This window comes from Drosophila nasuta, chromosome 2R, assembly GCF_023558535.2.
Source record: "Drosophila nasuta strain 15112-1781.00 chromosome 2R, ASM2355853v1, whole genome shotgun sequence".
Lineage (NCBI taxonomy): Eukaryota > Metazoa > Arthropoda > Insecta > Diptera > Drosophilidae > Drosophila > Drosophila nasuta.
This window is the reverse complement of record NC_083456.1, coordinates 3986433-4007030: the sequence shown is the minus strand read 5'-3', so window position 1 is coordinate 4007030 and position 20598 is coordinate 3986433. Positions and strand designations below refer to the sequence as shown.

Here is a 20598-nt window from a genome sequence, read left to right as displayed (position 1 = left end):
ATGCGTACACCACCGGGCAGAGAAATAGCATTTAAAAATGTTTCCGACATGCTACAAGAAGCGAAATAAATTAAATGAACTATTTAATTAACTCGTGTGCAAATAGTTCATTGATCAAAATGCAAAAGGCCTTTGCAAACTTTTCCAAATTGTATTGAAATACATGCCTATATATCGAAAGATTTACTTTAACATTTTGAAAGCTATTATAAAGAAGAACCAGAACAGAATGTTTTAGAAATAAGACCCACAAATCAATTAGACGTCATTTTGCTAAGGTTGAGTTCCATTGTTTAAAGTTTAAAATTGCAAGTAAGAAAAGTACAGTCAAGTGTGCTCGACTCTGAGATACCCTCTACTCATTTTGAATAAAAGTAACAAAACAGTGCGGTATTAGTCTTAAAATATATCAAGTTAATATACCACAAAATACTAAAATATACCGAATGCTATATTTGTAATATTAATGTAGTACTACACTTTATATCGTCCTGAAGGCACAACATTATAATACCCTTCTACCCAATAGGTAGCGGGTATAAAAAGAGATAAATTATTTCTTGATCGACATAAAATTATAAACATCGATAAATGCACAGAATTTGAGGACAGTAGCTAGGTTATATATAGAGATGTCACAAATGATTAACTAATGATGTAAATTACCTTTAAATGTTTACCAAAGCAGTACATTTTATAGTTAATTGGAAATCGTTTGTGAAATTTGGTGGGTTTCCCACAAACAAACAACCAACAAGTCGAAGATAGTCGATCATTTGATCAACTGCTTCGAATTATTTATACAAACTGACTGTTAAACAAATAATCACGCTGAGAGAATGAGTAAGATGCAAATAACTAAATGGGATACCTGATAGAATGCCGCGAGTATTTTATTATTTTAAAACACATTCGGGATAAACTTAGATGTGAAAGTTGCCGCAAGTATATAGATTTGTGGTTAACGTGGGATGCAGTCTCATGTGTAGCCTTCGATATACTACGAACACTTGTTCGCAATGAATTCTCATTGAATACGTAGGCAGCAGCAGGTAGGAATATGCGAATGCCAAATGCTAATTCGAATGTTTATGTCCCGACATGTCTAAAAGGAAATTGGCCAGAACTTCGACGACGTCGACGACGACGACGACCCAATCAGACTGTCTGCGGGTTTGTCGGCCTTTTCCGTCTTTAAAGGGTGAGCAGAATGGAGGGCATAGCGTAATACTAGAAAACATTTCGAGCATGTATAAAATAAACACAAAACATACAAACACACACACACGCATACACTGAAAGGTACAATAAATTGAAGCGAACTTATATACAAATACATTTACATACGCAGACTCATTTGTGTACGAGTATGTACAAATAACAAGAGTAGAAGAAAACACAAATATCGAACACAATGGAAACAATAACGTGCGAAGCGATTGGAAACGCGCCACAGACGCCGCTGCCCACAGACATTGCCTCAGCCACAGCCACAGTCGCAGCCGCAGCCACAGCAATAGCAACAGCAACAGCCGCTGCCCGGTCAGCGTCCGGCGTGTCAGTCAGAGTCGCGGGCTGAAGCACAAGTCGAAGCAGCAGGGCCAGCAGAAGCAGCCGGTTAGCCAGCGGGCCAACAACAAGTTAGCAGGCAAATCGACAAATGCAAGAGACAGCAGCAAAATCGATTGGAATTATCAAAAAGTCGTGTCGTTGTTGTCGTTGTCGTCGTCGTCGTCGCTGCTGCTGTCGCTTTTTTTTTTGTTGTCTCGCGATTGCTCTAAAAATATATTTTGTTTTAATTGAAATGCAATTGCAACTGCAATAGCAGTTGCCGCAATCACAGCCACACAGTGCAACTGGAAATAAGTAATAAATTGCGTGTGTTCTGCGCTACAAAAAAAAATGTTGTTGAAAGTGCAATGTGCTAATTATACGGGTGCACTAGGCGTATGCGTGTTGAAAGCGCATCAAGCGATACGCTACACAATACTCGTGTGTACATACGATACAACGCTGTCAAAACAATCGAAACTGCCCAACTAGACACGACTTGTTGCTGGTAAATTTACATTATTCTCGCCGTGAGTAAGAAAATCTAAAACGTTGACAAGTGAAATGCTTCGAATGTGACAAATATGTGAATGTGCATTTTTTGTGGTATAAAACTAATAACACAACCCCGAAACAAGAGTTTAGATAAGTGAAATAATGTCATGCATTGGCTCGACGGCATTTCCTTGGACGACAATTTAATTAGCGGACGCGCCAGCGGCAGTAACGGCGATCATAGTGACGGCAATCAGAGGAAATCAACGCAAAGCTCATCGCCAACAAAATCAAGTACGTTGCATTAAATTATAATTACTTACTTACACAATACACACACTTTCAATACTCGAAGAGCATCGTTTATTTAGCTTTGTTAAAAGTTCAATTCTATTCCAAGTTTGTAAGCGCATAAAATTCTCTAACACTTTGTTTGCATCTGCAGGAAATTTATGACTCAATTAACTTCGGACCACTTTTCTTTATTTTTTCTATATTTTTTAATAACGCCAATAATTTTCAAGATCATAAACTTGGCCAAGAAACAACCACATAAGGAAAATTGCAAATTGATAATAAAATAAATAAATAAGCGATGGATGAACTAAATGCGAAAGATTGGGGTCTCTTGGATATATAACAATTGTGAATTGATCAAATTTGAAATTGCTTTTTGAATGCTTTCATTCGCGTGTGTCTCTACTTAATGCTGATCAATGTGTTTACCTGTAATTAAGTCTGCTGCTAATGAAAATTTCTTCTGGCAGTTGATTGCGATTCGCAACAATGTTTAAAAGCATTACGGGATTTATTTCAATTACGCCGTAGAATGTACTTGAAATCGTTTAAAAATTAATTTTTGTGTTTTTTTGTTTCATTTGAGCCGCACACAATTTTCCAATGAATTTATTATATGGCTAATTAAACGAGGACAGGCGGCGGTCAATGTTCGATTATCCGGCTGCACAGCTGGACAAATTTGTCTTTGGCATCAAAAGAAAATTTATTGAAATTTATTTTAATTGGACAACACATTATTTTAGCTTTTTTGGCCGACAAATTGTCAATCGGCCGAGTTAAAATTGAGGTTTTTATTCAATTTGTTTTACTGGAACTTTTCATTTAATTCAGTTGAATTCATAGCGTATATTTCATCGTGATTATCACGATTTGGCTTTTTCACAATTGGCAGCGCAAGAAATAATAAGGGAAAATGCTTGAAAAACTTATTTGAATTTCATTTACGCTCATAAAAAGCACCATCGGAACAATGAACCCCCAAATGCTAGCAATGCGTTATTTTCCCCTGTTTAATCAATAACAAAAAACAACAACAATAATCTCGTATATTATTTTATGACTGGAAAACTGTGCTCTGCTAATTTTCGATAATTAAATTGATTTTGCTTCCGCCACCTTGATCGCAGCCTCCTCCACAAGGAAATAGAACCCGAAATCGAATCAATTGAACGAAATTCCCGCTGAGTCAAATACCCTAACAATGGGTATATTCTCTTTTCTTTTTATACCCGATGCCTACATGGTAACTTTGTGCCTGTTACATACATACAGGCAGAAGGAGGCATCTCTGTCCCTATAAAGTATATATATTCTTGATCAGCATCAAAAGCCGAGACGACGAAAACCTAGATATCAGAGACTATGCGAAATATAGATATATTTTTGTTGCGATCAGATACAAAGTGTATAAGTTATTTTAATTATCAATAATAATAATCGTGTCTCAGCTGTTTTATCTACAAAGTGTATAAATTATTTTAAATATTAATAATAATAATCGTGTCTCAACTGTTTTGGCTAACAATCTGGTATATTTCGAATGTAGAACAATATAGAAATAATAAGTATAGGCTTCGGTGTATATAAGTATTTTTCGGTACATTTTTGGTATATTTTAAAAATATGATTTTTTCCCCAAATGGGTAGCTGGTAACTCACAGACGTAGATACTCGACTGTAGCTTTTTTACTTGCTTTGTTAACAATTGAATAAGGTCACGTCTGGCAAGGGTATCGCAAGTTCAACATATGGAATATGTGAATACATTGGTGTTTTTAATGTCTTTCGGTTGGATCGCTTCAATTAGCACTGCCAACAACAGTGTGACGCATTGTTTTTATTTTGGAAATTATTTACAAAATGTCTTGAGAAACAGAGTAAAGCGAATTGAATGGCTTGAGTAATGTCCAAATTCCAGATTGAGTGTTACTTGTACTTGGGGGTACAAGTAAATATATATCATTCAGTCATATGGCAGACAAATTATATTGTTTACTATTGCTGCTATTGATGCACATTTCGTTCGGCTGGAATGTTGGCCAACTTTACAGCTGCCCCATGAGACGAGTGAGTCACAAAAATGGACTTGAGGTTGCAAGAGCAAAAGAGATTATTAAAATAGACTTTGGTGAATCTTCGCGCTCACCTTTCCACACACGCACATGCATAAATATCTACATTAAGCTTCAGAGTCAGAAAAATGTCAGGCAACAAAACGTAAACAGACCATTTGTTTGGCAAGAATCTAATTAAGTTGAAATTTTGACACGTTTCAAATAAATAAATGTGTTACGCCAATCACACTTATTTAAATCGCACTAAATAAATATTCTAGTGGATTTTAAATATTCCAAAAAAAAGGCTGCTCGGGTTGTCTTCAAATTTCAAAGTAACAATTAAATTATGAACAAAATATAAAACACTTTAAATAGCTAATTTATTGCTAATATCTGCCGTCCAGTCAATGCCTGAAGACAGCTAAAATCTGTGAAATTAATGATAGTGTCACATTAATGATCCAGTTCATACTTTCGAATTCCAAAAGTCATTAATTCTATTAATAACTTTAACTGCAACAAGCATCCGACAGGCACATTGAAAGCCTAGTTAATGCTTCCGTTTCAAAGAGGAGTTCATGGGGGCGATAAATATTTATAAATTTGTTTGTTTTTGATTTTATTGTCAATCCGACAGAATTTTTAGCTTAGTTACGTGTTGCAGATTCAATGCCTTGTTAAAAATAAATAAATTTGTTCGAGTATTTAGAAGGCGAATACATCATATAATAAGGGATTCAGAACGTAAATATAACCTGCAGCAAATGTATATAACAGGTAAAATAAGTCATCTCCGACCCCATAATTATATATATTCTTGATCAGCGTCAACAACCGAGACGATATAGCGATGTTCGTAAGTCCGTATGAACAGCTAGATCTCCAAGATTATAAGAGATAGAGATATAATGATTTTGATTTGATTCAAAATTTTGCTTTTATTTAAAATGGGGGTAGCTTTTATATTATTGTACAATATATAACATTTTCAGTAAGTTTTAATTTTTATAGTATAATTTCTTTTTTAGTATTTTAATCTTTTTATTTGGTATATTTAAGTAGTATTTTGTAGGAGTAAGTAATACTTTTTCTATTTTTGTATTTTTTAATATTTTAATTTGGTATGGTTAATGAATCTCAAAGTCGAGCGCTGTCAGATTGGTTTATAATTTTCCTTTATGTTCGACTTTAATGTATAATAAGCAAACATAATTAATTAAACTTTCACAATTCCACAATTTATTGAAAACGGATCATTGGAATCTTATTTTATGTGCATAGACTTCAAATACGCCATGTCGTTATTGAAACAATATCGACTACTCAAGCTAATCATAAAATCCAAAATATCTTTTCATGCTTGTTACATAAATCTTCTATTGGCGCAAAGTTTTTATACCCGTCTAGTCTTTGGCTAGCGATGAGTACAAAAATAGGCGTAATAAAATGATTTGATGTTCTAGCCAGAAGTCATGCATACCAACTGCATCGCTCAACAAGCACTAGGCCAATGGAAAATAAACAGCTAAAAAACTTGCAAACGTTTTTTTTGGCATGATTTCTTTCTCTTTTTACTCGGATTTGAGCTGTGCATTTGGTTTTTGGTCATGCACACTCGCATACCATTCAATATGCGTGTGTATTTTTTGTGCATTAGTGCGAGCGCCTGTGAGTTCGTTCTTGCTCTCAATTTGTAGTAGTTTAGCTAACGCATGGATGTAAATTTGACTTGGAAACACACGCACATTCCGTCACTGAATTGGCACGTCGTATGCGAATGCCGCCAACCTCATGCGCTTTTCTTTATGAGCGCGTAGCTCAGCCACAAAATGAGCAACAACGAATAAAATGTATACGCAATTATTTAACATGAGAAACAACAGCACGCACATACGCTTATACACACAAAATACAAATATATATATACATATATACATCCATATATACAAATCTGAAGCGGCGTGCGTCGTCGCGAAGTGGTTGCCTCAGTAGACGCAGCGGTGCAGTTATCAGTCGCGTGCCTCCTAGGCCACAACGTATGAATATCCGTATCCGTCAGTGTTCGTGCCGCGCTAGGCCTTTGCCCCACACAGAGACCTCTTTTTGTGTCTTGGATATCTGCTAGCTACGTATCTGCATCTAACATATGTAGCCACTAGATCTTTGACTGCATCTCTCTGCGTTGGCAGCGAGTTCGTTCGTCGTTGTGAATGTGAAGGTGTATCGACCGGTCGTCGCCGTCGCTCCAGAATTATTTTTGTCTGGGCACATATTTATTTATAAATTCGGTTTATGATCCACTTATTTGAAATATGCCGAGCATGCGCGAGTGCCCAAGTAATAACCTGAAGAATTCTTCGTAAACTCTTTACGAGTTGAACATTGTTTTCCTCAAAAGGCATGCTAATTGTTGTTCTCATCGAAGCATTAATTGGATAAAGCAATTAATTGAATCCGCGTGTTTACACTTATTTATGAGTTCTTATTACGATACTGAGTAAGTTTATAAATAATCATAAATCTGCCAAAGTGTTTGACTATTAAAATCAAACCATAATTGGTGGGACCATTTCAATTGGATTACTTTACGTTTATAAATTCCGTTCTGAGCTAATTAAACCTAGGCTCGCCCTTTAAATACGTGTTGATGAAACGGAAAAAAGTCTATATTTATGATTTCTCTTATTATTTAGTTGGTTGATCTCTCTTTATACTGTAAATACGAGTAAACTCTCCGAATAATCTGATCGGCATCATTTATTCGACCATCTGTCAGTTCGCTGGCCTCTCCATAGAACCTAATTTTAAATTAAATTGTTGATTTTTTCCAATACGAACTGCTAATTAAAAACCTTAAACTTAGTTTTTACAAAAATGAATAAAAATTGAAAATTTATTAAATTTAAACGGTTTTATTTTTCATTTTATTACATTTAAAATTTATATATATTTAATGATTGAATGACAATTATTCAATTCTTCGCAAGATTTCTTACTCTTCATTAAATAAGACAAATTTAAAGTTTTTGTAATGTGGTGTATTTGTAAGTATTTTTTGGAGTAACTGTAGCACTCAAATCGTAAATATACTCGTATTCTATTGATAGTTGTCTGCCGAAAATTTTTGACACATTTAAATATATATTACAATCATTGAATTTTATATGACAACATATTCTCGAAAATGGAATAATTCTGATAGCGGAATTCCAACTTATTTAAAATAAAAATGCATAGTACTTAAATTTATTTAAAGTGAGTAAAAACGTGCAACAAAATTTGGTTGACCTCTCTCTCTTTTCAATAATTTAACAAAAGCAGACGATTTTATTAATATACAAAAAAAGGGATGCTCTAAAACTTAATAGAAAATTGGAGAAAGAAGTCCTTTCGTTTTTGGTATTAAATGTAACTCTGCTAAAATGTATGAATTATTTAATCAGAGCAGAGGCAATGAAAATTTTTTCCTCCATGCGTCTGTTGAGACTGTCGTTGGAGCAGTTCTTGATAGTAACATATGCAAATACTGATGAATGATGACAATGAGCACTTGACAACTTAATCGATAAATCAATTGCTTTGGCAGATTATGCTGCTTTCTCTCTCTCTCTCCCTCCCTCTCTTTCTTTCTCTTTGTCTCTCTCGACCCTTGCGAACAAAATGCTTCACGACCTCACATACAGCCGCCATTCCTTGTGTCCCACACTTGTTATTGTCTCCACTATTGTTGTGGGACGAGAAGGGGTTACTGCGTTGGAAAAATGCCATTGTGTGGCGCCTGTTTCTACTGCTGAAAGCAGCTGCGTGTTAACATATACAAATATATTTACATATTATTTTACACACGTATACATAATTTTATGCTTAGACATGGGTATTGTGTTTGAGACAGATAGGCGGGCACTATGAACTATATGCAAGCTAAGGCAATGTTCAAGAATATTAAAATATTATTCATTAATATTCCATATGTCTCAAAATGTTTTGCGTGCAGATGCAACTGCAAAGTTTCTCAATCTTTTTCATTTTTATTTACTTTTGACCAATAACAAGTAACTCACTAACAATATGCGCTTACACACTTGGTTTTTAACTAAATAAATACACTCTCGAGTATTCAAACAACACACACACAAAGCAAGTAGGAGAAACAAGAATTGAAGGAAAACAAAAGAAACAAATTATGGAAATTTTAAATCATAATGTTTACACGTCTTTCCCGCACACATTTATAACAAACGAAAATAATTCGTGTAATTTTCTTGTTGCGTTTTTTTGATACTATTTTTGTTATGTTTTGTTTTCCTTTTTGTTTTTACTTTATGTGCCTTTTGCTTTTCTTTTGTTTTGTTGGTTTTTCTTTCATATGCGGAAAACTAACACACGACTATGCTCCGAGAACGAAGACGGCATGCCCACTATAAGCTAAATAGCAGGTAACTCAACCAAACTATATACGATTATATATGTATGTATCTTTATACTCAGTCGATCTATTGATAAAAAATGGTAATTCAAAAGCTCAACAAACGGTTGGAATATCCGATCAGCGGAAGCATTATAAAGCAGTGCAAAGCTCGGCGATATTACCGGAAATATCAGTTCTCAAGAAAGCTTTTGTCTTCACAAAGTTTATTCTTATATATTCTCTTATACGCGAACTGTATAAGAGTTTAGTTGCTAAATTAATATCGACAACCTTTCGCATTGTGCTTTTGGTTTCATTTGGAATGAGGAAAGCAATGGTAATTAAAAAAAGTAAAAATAATTGTGAAGCCAATTTTAATAATGATATGTCAACAAAATTAAAATGATGTTCAATATTTTTGCAGATATTGGTTTTGTTTATTATTTTAACAGTCCATTGAAAAGTGACAGCTTATACGTACAACAAACAAAATTAAATTAATTTCCATATTCTTCTCCAACTATTGATATTATTGATTATTTCAATAGTCAGTTGAAAGCTGACAGCTTATAAGGAATGCAATTCATTCTACAACAATTTAAATAATATTAAAATACTCGTTTGCCAGGATTATGCTGTCTCTCTCAAATTGATATAAAAATAAACAATGGCAAATAGCAAATGAAATGACAGACGCGATTAGTTTAGAAACAAATTTTGTCAACCAAAAAAATGAGAAAAAAGTCAGGTTTTTTATTGTTATTAATTGGCCCTCATAACCTCGGCTAATTTTTTAATGGCTGATAAATAATTTAAATTCACACATTTGCATAAGCAAACACAAACGAAAAATATTATTTATGTGTGCCGAAGTTACCCCTGCGAACTTTACATTATATAGTAAATAAATAATTGCCTTTATATTTTATTCACGAGGGTTGACATATAAGAAATCGGTTAGCCGGTAGGAATTATTCTTTACATTTGAATACGTGTTGTAGTTGCCCTCGTATTTCACGTGGCGTAGATATATTTGTGTGTATGATTTTTTTTAGGTATGATCAATGGGCTCAAATCAGACTGCAAATTGCTTTATTTCATTCATTTGATCCTAGATAACAGACGATTGTTTTACGTAGACGTGGGTGCTTTGTGAGATGAATTTGCGTAGGCGTCTAAGATGATTTTAATTTGCACCACTTACACATATTTATATTTAGCCAGTCACTGACACTGACACATTTCAGACACCTATTTCAGAATTGATATTTTTTGGCAACGCGTAGCGTAATTTCGACAATGCCGATAATTACCCTGTGGAAATATTACGTTTTGCTATTGGAAAAAAAGATTGCTGAATAATGTACGAACTTATTTAATTTGATCTCGGTAGCTCAGCTGTAAAATTAATTGTAAATGCGGTGCAGTTGCAATTTTATAGTATCTGCTGCTTATTGTTAAAATAAATTCATTTCTGTTGTCCTTTAGTAATTGTAATCGAATTGTAAATGGGCAAAAAACATACTTTCAGACATAAACCAAACCATGCGTTCAATCCGATTAATGGGTTGATTAAATTTAATACATTTTTTAATTTTTTTTTTTTTGTAACCAAAACAAGCAATAATACATACAATGTGCATAAAAATGCAAATCGTAAATGACATTTAACCAATGGTAATAAATAAATTCAATTTGGTTTTAGATACAGTTTTTATAAAGCATTTACATGAATTTACATTTATTAATTATTCATAGAACGATTAATATCAAGTTTAATATGTATCTGGTTTGAAATTTATTTTAATTATATTAGTCCAAATAGTAAAGCACACAACTTACATTGTATACAAATTGTGTACGCAATGTATTGTATTTATGTTTAAGAATACATATGTACATACAAATGTATGTTTGAAAAAGCTTTTTCAGAAAAATTAAATGTTGTGGATTTTTATATACATACCCTTTAAATTGTCTCTTGTACTCTATACTGTGAAATCGGTTTCTGTGATTCCTTTTTTAAAGAATGCAATGAAATAGTCAATATTTAGTGAATTGATATTAAAATTGTACATTTTTTATACCTTTTTCATCTATTGAAACAGCAAAAACTATATCTCTTCTTTGGTTTAGAGCGCAAATTTGATCTGGATTTGTAACTTTTGTAACAATAATTTGCCACTTTAAGGTGTATAGAGCATGTCTTAGTCGATGCTCAGCATTGTTATGCATAGGTTTTTCCTTTTTATATTTAATCTCTGAGCAGCATGCGCACATTTCATTGAGAACGATGATTTGTTGATACTGGTAGTGCTTTTAAGATTTACCCTCCGCATTTGCTTTATGAAACTTTTCACAGTTTTCTTCTATTAATTTTTTTTTCTTTTTTGCTTTTTTTTAGTTTTATTAAAAATTGAGCCAGTGGCCGTCATAGGCAGAGCTTGTTGCTCTTGGCGGCATTCAATGCCAGTCGTTGGCGTTGTTCGTTTGTTGCTTTTATTCTATTCTGTTGTTGTAGTCGCCTGTTTTTGGCCAACACTGATCTCGCCCAACTGTCAGTTTTCTGCTTATTGCCGACTCGTGCGGTATTGCAATACGAACACATTTCTTGTTTCGTTGCGGTGAAATTTCTGTTGTTATCTAATTTTTCATATTGTTTAAAGTATTATCCCAAAAATAATTGTGTACAATGTTAAACACGAAATAAACAAATTAGTACAACTTTTCACAAAAGTTAACAAAACTAATCGTGGATATTCTGTGTATGAAGCTCAACACGTTCATGGGACTATGTGTATTGTGTGACAATAAATATATTATTTGTTAAAAACTTGATTGTTTTCAATGAAAGGCGCGAAAAGCTCTCGAACCCAATATGATCGAAGTCGCAAGAGTAACAAGCGTTCCGAGAAGTCCGCAAAGTAAGCAATTCGCCAAAGTTTTTCTTATTTTCCCCACATGCACATTCACATTTTTCTTTTACGAACATCTGGCTCGCGATGACCTGGTATCGATTAATATTAAAAGTCATTAAAGTTTCTAATATGCATACACTTTAGTGATCGTAAAATAAACATTGTTCGCCCCAAGCAGAACTAAAAACAAATATAAATAAAAGTTTATTGTTTATCATCGAGTCATGCGCATTGTTCAAGTTGATGTTACACATATTGCTAAAAGTTTACTCGATATTTTCAGCAAACGTTTGTTTTCATACGGTTCATTCTCCTATTTTCCAAATCAACATCACATTTTATGAATTAAACTGCCAAACTGTTTTTCTATATATCGATCATACACTTTTATCGATACGCTTTTCTATTCAAAAGAAACGCTCACGCATTCTCTCTCGTATTTTAAAAATAGATCATCGTGTCTAGGGTTGCATCGTAGCTCTTTCGGAACGGAACTAGTTCATTTTTTTATTTATATTGGCACAATGTAAACTTGCGTTTCCAATTCATTACTTTATTGTATATTGAACATTATCGTAATAAGTTTTAAGTATTTATGTATGTAATAGGCTTTATAAATTTAATAAATAAACCATAATTTTTTTAAAAACAATATAATCGTTCATACGATATGATATCATTTTAGTGTAAAGATTAACGTATCCTGTACAATAATTGGAAACCTAATTATATACGGATTTCTTTAGGGTTTCAAGTCATCGGATTTGTATATTAAATAAATTTTAATTAGCTTTAATTTTGTCGCATAACAGAACTGACAGCTAATCTGATACTGGCAAAAGCTGAACACTAATGCTGTTAATATGTTAAGTTTCAGTCTATCGATATTATTATATCGGAAAACATCTGTGAATTTATTCAAGTATGATCTCTAGCGACTCTTGCCTGAAAACAAGAGAATAATAATAAGTACATAATAAATAATAACGAATATCTACCAACAAATTTGTTTCCAAAATTTTAAAATAATATCACAAGTGTACCTTGACCTACTATACGATATTTTACCAATGCATACGCTAATACTCTAGACTTGTTAATTGATGCATTTGGAATTTTACCAATTTTGCAAACTTTGACTTTAATTCAAAATGGTCTTCAGATTCGTGGAGTATGTGCTTCAGAGCTTAGAAATTTTCTCTCAGCTTGTTAAATATATCCTACGATTTAAGAAACAAACTTAGTAATTGGTGTGCATATGTGTGTATGATGTTCTCGAACGAACTTAATAAGTTTAGTTGTTCACTGTTCATAAATGAAACAGCAAATTTATTCTGCAAATTGAAGAATGTTTACACTGCGCTAGTTTGTATTAATATTAAGTGATAAACTGATCGGTCAATTGAGATTTAACAGAACATTGACGTTAGACACAATACATTATTCGATACGGTTCGTTTTTTAGAATTTTGTGCTTTAGACTACTGTGTACCGATGCGATGTCCTGCGATTTTGAAAGCATATTCAGCAAAGCAGGGTTCTTGTTCTCGAATTGTCGGTTGCCAACAGTAAAGACAAGCTAGAATCTGTGATTTCAATAAAGAGCATGGAATTATAATATGTATAAATAGTCAATCATTGAATACATTTAAATGAAATAATAAAATATTATAATTATAGTTATTACATTTTAATTACAATAAATATCTGTTTATTTCATTTTCTAAAATTCGGACTAAAAATATTTGTATCGGATATTTTAGAGTAAGGCACACACGTCTGATTTTAATTATTTGTTTTTCCAACAATATTAAAATAAACCATGCGCATAGCGATTTATGTGAAGAGAAGTGGTCGACTATGCTATACCTTGCCATTGGTGACTAATTTAAAATGTACCAACATTTCCTAAAAACTCGTATACCCTGTCATTCTTGTAGGTGCTGGGTGCTCCAAATTTAGTCACAATAGTAGAGAGTGGGACACACTATTATAAAATGCGTTTCTCTCAGTTCTCTCTCCCCCTCAAAGAACGATACACAAAAAAATAAACGAATACAGCAAACAGTCAAGCACATTCGAAGACATTCGCGTTAAAAATGCTATCAGCAGGGCGTCCACATGCTTAGATCAGTGGCAGTTGGTCTAACAGGTCGGCAGTTTTTCAAAATTGTTCAGACGGCAGTGTCAAAAATAAATTCACGCGCTTATTTTTTTTTGTTCGAAAAAATAATAAACAGTGTTAGTTATGGAAAATTTGTAGAGGCTTTTTTATGGATCATTTGGGATTTGCATATAGCTTTTAATTGGCATGATTAGACCAGAAAAATTATTATTATCGAAATATTACTTATATCAGTGTATTATTTAATTTGCAAGCTAAAAACAGACAGACGTACCATATATAAATGTACATATATCTAATCAAATAATTGGGTAAATCACCCCTTTTATTTGAACTATTAAAGTTTTCAAAATTTATTTATTTATTTTGGGTTTGTTTTTTGCTCCAGATTATTGCTAGGTTCCACCTTCTTCAAATATTGTTCATATCTCTGACGCGTTCCTAGCTAACGAAATCGACGCCTATACATTTATTTGTCTAGGTCTCTTTAATACTATTTATTTATGTTTAGCGGGTGTTGAAAGATCTCAAAACAGACCCAATAATTGGGCTAAGAACATCACAGAACTGGAACTCAGTTGACTTACAGCATTCGATGAGGCATCATCTCTATCCTTCTCTCAACATATTCCCTTAAATTCGGAGTTATTGATAAGAAAAATCTGTTTAAAAATCACGAACGGAATGCTGTTTGGCACACGTTCGCAATGGCAACCATTGACAATACGAAGGCAATATTAGTTGTTCTTTTGTAGCATATTTTATTCATTAATATCGCACTATTAGTTTAGTTATTAATTCTCTGCCCTGATTACAGATTGGACAGGAAGTCGTCTCGTGGCATGATATACGAAAATGAAGAACTTAGATTGCGCACAATCAACATAAATGCGGAAGTTGAACGAGGTGAGTATCAAATAATCTCCTAAAAAAACATTAAAATGCTACTCAAAACTGTGTTGATTGGAAATAAAAGGCATATTTTAAACAGGAAATGAAAATAATCATAAACTAAATGTGCTAGCACACAGAAAACCATAAAAAAACTAATTAAAAACGCGTATAAACTCAAAGAAGATTCATAAAACGTAAATCTTCAAAACAAAATAAAAGAAACGTAGACAGTGATAGAATCCCTCTGGCTACAATATTATAAATATGTATATGTGCATACGTATCTAAATACGTATATTCTCAATGAGATAGTGTGTGTTCATAGTTTTCATTGCCAAATCACAGGTTGGACAAACATAAACAATGGAATTAGAGGTGACATACTGGCCTAATAATAATTGTCAAACTTCTAATCTCTTTATATAGGTTTTATCTGTTATATTATATTATGCAGAAAGTACCATTAATGGTACTATACAGTCTATTGTGTGTATAAGAACTGAAAACGATTCTTAATTTTCACTAATAAATCTTTTTAGAGCATTGATTTGTTTTTAATTTGTTTAGGAACTATAATTTTACAATCTTAGCCAAATTAAACAGTCTGTTTAGGCAATAGATCGATTTTTAAACTGAATAAATCGATTTTCGACCAAAACTAGTGAATCGATAAGATTCAAATCTAGTTTATTTTAGGCGTGTGTTTTATTTCATGCTCAAAAGAGCATTTGCAATTTAAATGTTCGAAATGAAATACTTTACTTTAGTGTATATCCTGATTTTATCAAGGATTAGAAGACGGTTTGGAACACTCTTTATTAAAAGATGTTGTATGCAATTCGCAGGTCAATCAGATATCAAGCGTTTACGGCGTGAAAATGAGCAGCTGCGTCGAGAGATCTGGACACTGCGCGACGAATGTGATCGGCTCAACAAGCGCTTCAAGGCGAAGCTGAACGAACATGAGTTTGGTGGATGTCGAGGGAGCGGAGGCAGTGGACGTCGCTGCAGTGGCGGTGGAAGAGGCAGTGCAGGTTGTGATGGAAACAGTGATGTGAGTATTGAAATCATAAGCTAACATTAGACGATACGTTCAATTTGAATGCATTTCACAGGACTCTGACTCATGTGATACGTGTCGTTGCGCGGACGATGGGCACTGCAGCGATGAGTGCTGCCAGGAGGGAGGATCATGTGCTCCGATCAAGCCGCCGCTGCCTCCCGAAGAACCCAACATCAAGGTTAATGAGAGTAGCGCTCCAGCGAAGCCAGAGGGTCAACCTATGCACTTTGATCATCTCTCGGTGGTCTCGGAGGAGACACTTAGCAATCCGGAGATGATGCTGTCCCATCCACCAGAACATTTGATGATCTGCACACCCGATCTCAATGGCTCGCAGAGTACGCTGCCCAGTCTGGTGGGTCCATTAACGCCACTGACACCAATTGAGCTGGTGGCCAATCAGCTAAATGATTTGCAGGCAATGGTGCCGCCACTTTCCTACTTTGAGAACATCTTGCAGCAGCACATGGGCGCCAATACAGGTGAGGAATATTTGCGGTAAATGGCGATAATTCCAACTGACAGCTTGCCTATTACAGTTCTGACTCCCACTCCTGAGCTGGGTACCAGCTCCAGCACGACGACGGGCAAGACTATGAAGCATACAAATGGCTGGGATTACAATCTGCAGTCGCCGTTTTCGCAGCGCAAGTACTCGAACGCCTCGTCGCCATCACGGTCACCGCCTCCGCCAGTGCCAGCTCCAACGCTGACTACTTTTGTGCCCACATCAACGCTGCAGGCCCTGCCCAAGGTGGCCCTCAATTTGCCAGCAACGACAGCCGGCGGTGCAGGAGGAGGCATCATTGAGACCGTGGCGATAACCACAAACGCAACGCAACAAGCGCTCAACAGCCCCAAGCATTTCTTCGCCCCCATTAAGCCGCGCCTCAAGCTCAACACCAAGCTGGCCAATCAGAATCCAGACGCACTGCCGCCAGGTTCTCCGCCCCCGCCACTGGAAACGGCGGCCCCACTGCGTGAGCCACCGGATATATTTGTGAACAATGCACTCGCATCGCCATATCAGCGTCCTGTTCAGCGGCTCTCACCTCAAGTAAGTCCACGCCATCGCTCGCGCTCGCGTTCGCGAGCACATTGCCAGCTGCATCACCAGAAATGCCAAGCTCACTCCCACTCCCACGTCCACGACCACAGCCTCGCCCAACAGCAGCAGCGCCTGCACCAATGCCAACAGCAAGTAGTGCAACAACCACAGCTGAAGTCGCTGCCATCGCAACAGTGCGCTCTGCATCGGGCAGTGGTGAATGTTGCCGCTGCCGTCGGCTTAGGTGTTGATGGGGAGGCTGCGGGTGGCGTCTGCACTGGGAGTGTGGTTGATATTTATGCCGCTGCGCTTGCTGCTGCTGCTGCCGCTTCAGCTGCCAAATCAGTGCCAGTATCAGCGTCAGCTTCCGCGCCCTCGTCTCCAACTCCGATTTCGATTCCGACTCTGTTTCCGTCCCTATCTCCGTGTCCGTCTCTACTGCCCCTGACCCACAACGTTGAGCCTGTCTACGCAACCGCACAAAAGAGTTGCCACAGCACTTGCATATCGGCCACTGCCTTGACAAAGCCACTGATGACCGTCACCACACACACTACAAAACCAACAACAACAACATCGCCTTTGCGACAGGCAACGAAGGTCTCAACCAGCAACAGCTTTACAAGCAGCACAGTTGTAACAGTTGCCTCGAATACCAGTATTCCGGATATAGGCAGTCAGGTGAGGGTGATCTTTTCACCAGATCATCAGCAGTCATTATCGACTTCACAATAAAAGCTTCAAAATCTTCATTATTTCAAAATATTAATATATGTGCATTTTCATGCATACTCTATGTGTTTGTCGTTTCTAGTGAATATTATTCCCAAATCATAGGAAATCTTATCATTATCAGATACCTAATGTTTATGTGCCATTATATCAAACCTTTTTTAAAACTCATCCCAAAGTAGCTTTTTTCAGTTGAAAGTTGAATATTTTCTATTTGTATTTTTAATGTTTATACCCGTTAGCCCTAAGGTAGAAGGGTATTTTAACTTAATGTCTGAAGGAAATGTATGTAACAGGGAGAAGGCATCTCCGATCACATGAAGTATATATGAAGTATATCTTCTTGATCAGCGTCATATTTTATGAAATAATTTTGTACGACAAAAAACGACACCTGAAATTGGTTCATAGTTGGTATATTTTGAACATATGGTATATACCATATTATATTAATTTGGTATGCTTTTACGAAATGTTTTTATTCAAAATGAGGAGCGGGTCTCCCACAGTCGTCCACACGCGACTGTACCTTTGTTGCTTGTTTTTATTCCTTTCATTGACTTTCAGACTTTATACTTATATTGTAAAATTATCAATATGCGAAAACTATTTTATGCGAAACTATATTTTTTTAGCGAGAAAAATTAATTTTCCTACTTCAATATAATTGTAGTTGATGTTATGTTGTAAACTTCCTAATAAATTAATATTGAATGTTAGACCTTTATTTACATGTTGCTTCAATTGATAACATATCAAGCTATCATAGCTTAAAATAAAATAGTAAGTCACTTTGGCTCTACAAGTGGGTGTTTTTCCTATTTAATATTGAAATGTGTTCAAACAATTTTCAAATATATTTTCATTATCTTGTCGATTGCTGCTTTTTAACTGTCTTTTTTTGTAATAAATCATTTGATCCCTTGAAATGTTTTCCTTTCACAAACTCAAAATCCTTTTAGTTGCTTTGATTTGTTGCGATATAAATGTCATTCATTCCATTGTGCTGCCTCAAGACTAATGCAAATAACTCTCATTTTAGACGGATTCAGTGAATCTGGAATCAATACTTAATGACATCGAGACCATATCTGAGGATATTTTAGCCATTCAGTTGGAGAAGAGTAAGTCACGAGACAATCTGATCTCGGCGAACAACAACACGGATATCACCAAGAAACCCTATCGCTCCGAGATGAACCTATATCTGCAGTACGACGGCACAAATCCGACTATCTCGAATGGGACAGTCACAACTGGAACCACAACAACCACAACGGCTAGTCACACCTCTGATACGAGCAGTGGCCGCAAGCTCTCCAGCCGAACGCGGTCGCTTGAACGTGAACACACGGATAGTCCGGCACCACATATGCCGGATCCGATGGCCCCATTTCCGGAGAAGTGCACCTATCTTGGATTCGAGCAGCTCAACCAGGCAGCTGGTTCACCAGGGCAGGCGCCTCCAACGAATGGACAAAAACCGCCTGTGGCAGCCAAGCCCAATGTACCCAACAAGCCACCGCCACCGTTGCCCCCTGCTCGCCGTCCAGCCATGCCCACAGACCCACCGCCATCGCCACCAGTTGGCTTGTCGCCTAACAAAAGTCATCTGTACAAGTCCTTGGCATCGGCGGCGGCCAAAAGAGCCATCTTTCGATCGTCACCATCGCAACTCACGCGCTCACTGGACGTCGAGTGCACGGCCACTGAGCCGACGGCAGCGGATGGCAGCGAAGCAACAGCAGGAAATGAGGTAGGACTTATCCCTAACCGTTGGTTAATGTATTCCGGAATCATACGTGTTGTTCCCTTTTGCCAGGATGACGAAGCGGCCAAGCGAAAGGCTCGCCGGGTCTCAATAGTATGTGGCGAGGAGCAGCCAGCTGTGCCTGTCGCTGGCGGCGTTGCTGCGGTGAACACGGTGCCCACAACAACAGCCAGTTGTGGCGATTTAACGACTGTGGCAGCCAGTGTATTGACCCATCCGAATATTAAGATCTTCAAGCAGATCAGCCACAGTACGCCAAGCTCTCCACATTCCGCACGGCGACGTACCAATAGTAATTCAATGCCTGCGGTTCATGCCGAGATTGCAGCCACCAACTCAGCCCCACCCAGCACCACTCACCATCATCATCATCGGAAGGAGGGCAGCGATCCAGTGCCGATGACTGCGACCGTCAACAGGACAAAGTGCTCGCGACGCCACTCGGAGGGAACCGTGCACAATGTGCATCGGATTAGCAACTCAAGTGGTGGGGCAAGTGGCAGTCATCATCACCACCATGGACACCACCACCAGCACAGCAGTCTGATCAGCAGCAATCCCCACCACAGTCACCATTCCCACCAGGACAGCAATCACGAGACAGTCACCTCCTTGTCCGATCGCAATTCCAACAGCTTTGGCTCATCCCGCGAGTCCTCGACCAGCTTTAGCATGCGTTCCAATCGCCGCAAGATCTCGATTAGCTCCCATACTGGTGGCAAAATACCCTGGTGTGGTTGCTGGGGCAATGGTTGTCTTTGAAGTACGTTAATCGTGTGTTGCATGTGAGATCAACCTTGAGGGGCCTTTGGGATAATCATAGATTATGCCCCACCGAATAGAAATGCAGTGAAAGTCGAGCCAGGCTGCCGTCCTTAAGCAAAATAGAAGTACATATAGATATATTCATTTTTAGATGGCCTTTAGTGATGAATGTAATGAAATTAATTCATCTAATCGAATTTTTAAAAGCAGTTTCAAAACTATCCGAGTACAAAACAAAAAAAGAAGCAAGTTGGTCACAATTCGATTCGTTTCAATTCAAAGATTATTCATTAAATGCTACTGTAGCTAAGTTATTAATTCCGTTCGAAATTGTTTGCAATTAATTTTACGTATATTTGATTGTACATAAACGAGTATTTTAATTTGATGTAGTTCATAATTTATTTATTAAATTAATGTATTGAAGTGTATAAAAATGAGAAATAAACAAATATTGTTCAACGTGGATAA

At 36.5% G+C, this 20598-nt stretch overlaps 2 protein-coding genes across 9 annotated transcripts; both read left to right on the top strand.

Moving 5' to 3' along the window:
- Positions 1–119: 119 nt before the first annotated feature.
- On the top strand, positions 120–1803 carry LOC132785297 (uncharacterized). Its single transcript, XM_060791324.1, has 2 exons — positions 120–1201; positions 1352–1803. Exons 1-2 carry the CDS (start codon positions 1102–1104, stop codon positions 1801–1803), a joined length of 552 nt encoding a protein of 183 aa, XP_060647307.1. The 5' UTR covers positions 120–1101.
- Positions 1381–20598, top strand: LOC132785296 (mucin-2). Of its 8 annotated transcripts, XM_060791323.1 has the most exons (9): positions 1381–2340; positions 8803–8839; positions 14672–14760; positions 15594–15802; positions 15864–16293; positions 16351–16955; positions 17055–17540; positions 18634–19347; positions 19414–20598. In XM_060791323.1, the coding sequence occupies exons 1-9, from the start codon at positions 2214–2216 to the stop codon at positions 20122–20124; spliced, it is 3408 nt and encodes a 1135-aa protein (XP_060647306.1). In that variant the 5' UTR covers positions 1381–2213; the 3' UTR covers positions 20125–20598. The 8 variants fall into 8 exon arrangements, with proteins under 8 accessions (XP_060647306.1, XP_060647299.1, XP_060647301.1 ...); XM_060791316.1 differs by lacking the exon at positions 17055–17540 and having other exon boundaries at positions 16351–16868; positions 19414–20595; XM_060791318.1 differs by lacking the exon at positions 17055–17540 and having other exon boundaries at positions 2261–2342; positions 8759–8839; positions 16351–16868; positions 19414–20595.